We start from the raw sequence: 7,295 nt of genomic DNA on the forward strand, positions 1-7,295 counted from the left end.
CTCGATACGTTTTCACTAAATGGAGACGCCACAACTTGCCGATGAAAATCTGCAATTTTTTTATTTTTTTCGGCACTTGGTACCATTGAGATGGGAAGGATATTTCTTGTACCAGTACCTACTGCAACACGGAATCTCGGTTTATACGGTCTCATCCGAAGAACTGCTCTACACATCCCCATAGAGGAATTAGAACCCCTAACGTAAGGATGTACTTCTTACTTAACGATTCTAGAGCAGACGGTCTAACCACTGCGCCTCGCTGGCAATTCGTCAAACGTTTCTTAATTATCACTCGGTTTACTTTTTTGAATGTCATTCATATTCTACAGTAAGTCTGTACAGGACCAGCTAGCTTAGCAATATACTGTTGTCAGAAATTTGGGTTTATTATACATATTACTAGTTAAACATATTTTTGACAGAAGCCTGTTGATAAATCTTTTCTGAAAAAATAGCATTATTTTAAACAAAAAATAAAGTTTTTGGACATTTTCAAAATGTTGTTTAACCTATGAACTGAACAGAAGACAGGGGACCTTCCACCATTATATTTATTACTGTTATATTCCTCTTTAAGGTTTCGTCAAAGGTCAACATGTTGAAAAATTTATTTTTACAAAAGTCCCAAAACTATATGAGGTATAAAGTTAAACCTTTTACATTTAATCAATTTTTAATTGATTAACAGATAGAACGTATCACTTGATAAAAAAATACTTGGAAAAAAAATAGTAATTGAGAAAAAGTCTTCTTAAAAAAGCATATATTTAAAAAAAAATACACCTATTTAATTCCATGCTCTTGTTGAAAACCATTATTGCAGAAACAAAATATGTTAATCAATGAAGGGCAAGTTGGACTTAGGTTGTCTATGGAAAGTTGTTTTTCCTGTTTATTTTGTCCAAATGTTAAGACTTGAAAGTGAAAGTTCCTTGCAAATGGCGGGTTCTACAGGGGTCTTGTCTTTATGCATGTCATGCTTTCAATAACAGCCTTTCAGAGACAATTTACGTCCAACTTGCCCTTCAATGATAAACATATATTATTTCTGCAATGATGGTTTACACAAAAAGGACAGAATAAAGCAGGTGTTTTTTTTTTTAAAATATGCACATTTTCTGATACACTTTTTTTCCAAAAATTTTTTTTTTATAAATATTTGTTATCAAGTGATACTTTCTGATACTTTCTGTCTATTAATCAATGATATATTTATACACTGTAAACGTTTTGACTTTATACCAGACATATTTTTGGATCTATTGCAATAATAATTTTTTAGACATGTTGACATTTGAGGAAACCTTAACATTTTATGCTCTTAAAAAATGAAAGAGCTATAACACAAGATGCACTTTAAGTAAAATTATTAATTTCACCATATTTTCGGTACATATATATGATGTTAAAAATTAACTTTTAAATAACAGGTTTTTAATTGCTGTGAAACACGCGTAATTGTTAGAAAAACGTTGTAGTATAAATATATAATCAAAGTTGTCGTAAGATAGGTATGCTTATTCTTTTTTCGAGAAACAAAAAACATTAAAATAATATGAAATTTATAAGAAAAAATGCTGACTTATAAATGATATAAACAACCGCAACATTAATATATATTTTTCCATTCCAAGGCAGTTCCATGTAAAATATAGTTAAAACAATGCTAAAGTATGTGGACGTATTGCATAAATACACTCGTATTTTAAATTTCAATGCAAGACTAAAATACATCTGTGTGTAATTTTTTTTATGAAGATATCAAGAAGACAGCTATATGTATCCGTAGACATGTCCCGACCATGATTTTACTCGGACAAGATGAGAGGAATCAATTTTGTCTATAAATGATACTATCATTTTTCTCTATTTGCTTAAAAAGCACTACATGTACATCTCTCAATTGAACAAAGAAAATCAAACTTCAACCATAAGTAACCAATGGTATCGGAACTACATTTGTGCATTCATTAGTTGTTGATTCTGTAAATACAACATCATGTACAATAAATGCACACACACACACACACACACACCCACACACCCTTACACCATTCCTTTTTACGAGTATCTTCAATGTTATAAAAAGTTTTTGAATCCAAAAACAATATAGAAATAAACAATGTGAAACAAGGATCTTGTATATCAGTGCTTTTCATTGATAAGCTGAATACAAATAATTAGACTTAAATAAAAAGAAAATATTTTTAAAGAAAACAAAAAATATAACGTTAGTTGATTTTGGAACCCTTTGGAAAGTGAATTTCAGTTCTCTTTCAGCATTGCAGAAACCATATGGAATCGTAATAAATAGTTTCCGGAAACTGAAATCTACTGACGCAAAAAATATTGTAACATTGAAGTTTGAAATTAATTAATTTTCATTTGGTTTATGGCTTGCATTGCAAAAATCATACAGGAATGGTTCATGAAGGTTTCCATACAGTTTTATTTTATGGGAACTGGACTTCTTATCCAGTATATTCAAGATAGCTAAAGCTAATATTAGACTGAAATAAAAGAGGTGCCAATGTACATGAACTCTTACTTTTCAGTATTCGAAGAAGCTCGAACTTCCTTTCTCTTCTAGATTTACTATCCCTTAGGATCCCATGCTCCCCCTCCTCTGATTCTCTACTGACACCAGCCTCTGTGACATCATTCTCCCTCTCCTGCACTTCACCTTTGACATCAGTCTCTGTGACATCATGATCCCACTTCTGCAGTTCACTATTGACATCAGTTTCTGTGACATCATTCTCCCTCTCCTGCACTTCACCATTGACATCAGTCTCTGTGACATCATTCTCCCTCTCCTGCACTTCACCTTTGACATCAGCCTCTGTGACATCATGATCCCTCTCCTGCACTTCACCATTGACATCAGTCTCTGTGACATCATTCCCCCTCTCCTGCAGTTTACAATTGACATCAGTCTCTGTGACATCTTTCCCCCTCTCCTGCAGTTCACCATTAACATCAGTCTCTGAAATACTATGGTCCTTTTCTTCTGAGTCACTATGAATATCACTTTCTGATATACTATACTCCGCTTCCACTGGTTCACAGTTGACACCAGCCGCTGTAATACCATATTTCTTATCATTTGGTTCATTAAGGACTCGAGTTTTAAGTATCACCAATGTCAACTTCATCTCCCATTGTTTCACTACTAACGCAAACCTCTGGGATATAATGTTTTATTTCTTCATTTTGACCACCTTCATCAATCTCCGTGATATCATTTTCGCTCTCGTTTTGTTTACTACTGGTGCCTGCTTCATCTCCCTTTGTAGCCCCTATGAGAAGATTATTTCAATCAAATCATTGTTTCTGTTGTTGGTTAATTTATTTTTATTGTTATCTTATCGATTTCAGATGCAGTGGGATATTTAGTCCACAGCTGCAGGTAAAACATGTTTTAACTGCAACTATGGACTACACATTCCACTAGATTTTTTTTTCTTTACTCTAACATTACATCAAATGAAAATTTATTTAAAAAAAAATAATAAAATATTCAAGATACCTTGGACAACTTTCTCCTCTGTTTGCGTCAATAAGTTTTCTTTTTCAGCTGAAATATGGAAATATTATCAATAATTGGCTGGATAATACTTCATTTTCAAGCGTTAATATATTGGTGTTCATTTAAAAATTTGCGAGACGTTTTTTATTTCTTTTGTTTTTTTAAGTTGAGACAATTTTCTGTATTTGAAAACAAACTATTAATCAGACTGATTAGTAAACTCTTGAATACATGTAAGGCATAATAGAACAACATACTCAAAAATTCCTTTCTTTCTTTACTTTTCAGTTTTTGCATTCTCTTCCATACAACCCTCAAAATTATTAACAGCAGTATAAGACCCAGTACAGCAACAACAATGCCCATAATTGCCCCGATATGTGCTGAGTCATCTTCTTGGAATTTGGTTGTATGAATATTCATTGCTGTTGTGTTGTATATTACATGATTTGTTGTGGACTTGGGGATAAATTTTTCCTCTGTTTCTTCAGTAGATATATCCCATGTCCTTTTTGGGGAAAAATAATTTTGTTAGAAACTCCTTAATACATGCAGAATGATTTTTATTTCAAACCAATAAATACACTATTACTTACGCGTTTGCACAATATGGATCAGCAAGAAAACAACGATGTTCTGTACTAATGTTTTGACAAGCAGGGTCTGATGTAAATCATAATAAATAAGAACTAAATTAAATCAAATATCAAAGTCATATTTTTCATAAGTCTAACGATGTCGGTATAATTTTTTTATAGAAAAAAAAATTGGTCCTTACATTTGTAGATTTCGTTACTGCGAAGTCTACATCCGGGCAGCCAGAAACAAAATTGGAACATTTGTGTGTAAAAATTTTACTCTCTGCAGTTTTCAAACAATTACCTGAAAAGTATTCATAGATAATAGATTTAAACATTTGAAGAATTTTAAACATAAGGATCAACTCTAATCGTTGTCAAACACTGGCTTAGATTTTGCTTGCTGAAAGAGCAAGTTAACAATATGCTTAAAAATTAAATGACTGTTGGTATAAAAAAAACAACATATACATGTATATTTAATGACGCCCTCATTAAATATGTAAGATTCAAACATCAATATGAATTATATATATATAGTACTTTCAGTTCTCATTTCAAAGTTCGATCTAATAGTCCAAAGATTGGAAAACACCATGTTAAAATGTAATGTCTTAAAATATGCAGATGTGATTTTGGGTACATTTGTTACAACGTACTTTGAAAAATTACGCACTTTGAAAATCATTTGGAAAGTGCGTTTAAGTCGGGACCAATTCAACGCACTTTGAAAAAATAAAATTTCTTTTCAAAGTGCGTTAATATCCACCATATTAACACACTTTGAGAAAAAAATGTGTCAATATATTTGCAAATCTTAAGTTTGATGAATAATTGAAACTGTTTGATAACTCGTCGGTGAAAAGGTCACCCCAGGTTGTGAAAGTAAGCGAATTTTAAATTTCCATACTTTAAATGTTTTCCTGTACTTATTTTTTTCATTATGCATGCATTTTATGTAAACTACAATTTACTGATTGTTTTCAAAGACATACCAGTTATGTAAACACATAAATTTGGGTGAAGAATAGGCATCGCTACCGGGAGGGGGAGGGAGGGCTTAGCCACACAAATGCTTTGCACAGATATGCATAATAATAGGCATTGAAAATTAGGCTTTACCTTAGGGCCCTTTGGGGTGTCCTATTTCAAATTGCTACCGACGTTTTGTATAATTTATAAGAAAAAACAATTTTGATGAGAGACCTTCTGCTTGTCTTCTACTTGTTTTCAATGAGGGTATGAGGTTATACTTCCCTTTCTAAGGAAGAAATTTCTTTAAAATGATATGTCAGTTTTAAATATTTTTATATTCCACAGAGCCAAAATGAATTTGAACTACCCTATATATATTGGATCGAAACTTCATAAAATCTTCACAAACAAAGATTCATTGCAGGTTCCGGTAAATGTTCAACCAAGCCTTTTTCGTTACTCCTCACTTAAATATTGTCAGTTGTGAGGGAAAAAACTTCAAGAGTACTTTGCAACAATATATTCAAGAAGTGGTTTGAATCAGATGTGAATACTCAAAAATTACAAAAAACTTTTGTACAATTTGAAATCACAAGATTTAACCAAAATCAACAGCTAAAAAAATTACGACTTTTCAACTTTGTACACAACCATTCCCCACAATATATTAAAGTCTAGGCTTTTCGATATCATTGACAGCTGCTTTTTTTTATTATTAAAAATGGAACTCGAAAATTTATTTATCTGGTCATTGGTCATTTGCAAAATTATTTTGTTAAAACACATTCTGATTGCAAACTCAAGTACTCTTGAGTTAACATCAAAGAGATGCTTGAGTTTCTGATTGACAATACCTATGTGGTTTTTGGAGACCAGGTATTCCCACAATCTATTGGAATTCCCATGGGTACCAACTCCGCTTCGTTATTAGCAGACATATTTTTATATTCACATGAAGCAGAATTTCTGCAAAATCTTATGCGTGAAAAGAAGAAAACACTTGTTGTGGCCTTCAACTCGACTTTTAGATATATCGACGACGTATTGTCAATAAACAATGGTAATTTCCATTCCTTCGTCAATATGATATATCCAAAGGAACTTGAGATAAAAGATACCACAGATTCTTACACACCTCTTTCATACTTGGATATTTTACTTGAAAAAGACGTTAATTGGCAATCTAACAATCAAGCTTATTGATAAATGTGATGACTTTAACTTTTCTATAGTCAACTTCCCTTACTTAATTATGCAGCGATATACCTTAATCCCCTGCATAAGGAGTATATATATCTCAGTTGATTCGACACACAAGAGTGTGTTGTACGTATGAACAATTTTTAAAACAAGGTAAATTATTGACATACAAGTTGATTAATCAAGAATATCAGCAGACTTGTTTAAAGTCATCATTTCGTATGTTTTACGGTCGATTCAATGACCTTGTCAACAAATACAATTTAACATTGAGTCAAATTCTGACTGGCGTTTTTAATACAGATTTTTTTCCGTTATTACCTGATCATGACAAGGAGCACACGGCGGGTGTGACCCGTCAGCAGCGGATGCTCACTCCTCAATGGCACCTGATCCCACCTCTGATGTCTCTAAGGTCCGTGTTTGCTCTGCTTCTATTTAGTATTGTTTTATGAACTTTGATATTGAATACTGTTCGTTATCTTCATATCTTTCTTGAAATATTCTTTCAAAGTTCGTATTTTTTTCAAAGTGCGTTCCCACATACGTTCAGCTACGAAATAAAATATTACCACGCTCTTTGATCAAAAATATAGAACTTTATAATCAATAGAATTATATATAGTATTCTATATAATTGAACTTTGTGGATCATGTGTTTTACTTTATAAAAAACACAGAAAAATAAAATTTACGGTCATTTCAAAAGACGTTTCAGGATTTGAAAATGATACCAATTTTTTCATAATTTTTTTTTTGTAAAAACAATTGTGAACAAGTGGCCCATGGGCCACATCGCTCACCTGACAAGCTTTGACCATTCTGTTCTTTACCAGATTTCCCCCTTTTAATACATATTGCGACCTCTCCCTACCCCACGGATCTTAATTTAGACATTTTGAAATCTACGCTACCCCAGGATGCTTCCATGTGCACATGAGTTTTAGCTTTTCTGGCCCTGTGGTTCTTGAGAAGAAGATTTTCAAAGATTTTTCCTATATATTTCGATG

The 7,295-nt window shown here is 32.4% G+C and overlaps 1 protein-coding gene across 1 annotated transcript; it reads right to left on the reverse strand.

The window, feature by feature from the left end:
• Positions 1-1,927: 1,927 nt before the first annotated feature.
• LOC134268508 (translation factor GUF1 homolog, mitochondrial-like) lies at positions 1,928-4,415 on the reverse strand. The gene is made up of 6 exons (XM_062750776.1): positions 4,311-4,415; positions 4,129-4,195; positions 3,790-4,040; positions 3,533-3,580; positions 2,552-3,302; positions 1,928-1,986 (listed from the first exon to the last, which is right to left on the reverse strand). The coding sequence occupies exons 5-6, from the start codon at positions 3,156-3,158 to the stop codon at positions 1,928-1,930; spliced, it is 666 nt and encodes a 221-aa protein (XP_062606760.1). The 5' UTR covers positions 3,159-3,302; positions 3,533-3,580; positions 3,790-4,040; positions 4,129-4,195; positions 4,311-4,415.
• Between the last annotated feature and the right edge of the window lie 2,880 nt (positions 4,416-7,295).

The sequence above is a fragment of the Saccostrea cucullata genome, unplaced genomic scaffold (assembly GCF_032062105.1).
Source record: "Saccostrea cucullata isolate Sc308-1 unplaced genomic scaffold, CSIRO_AGI_Scuc_v1 ctg9513, whole genome shotgun sequence".
In the NCBI taxonomy this organism is placed as follows: Eukaryota; Metazoa; Mollusca; class Bivalvia; order Ostreida; family Ostreidae; genus Saccostrea; species Saccostrea cuccullata.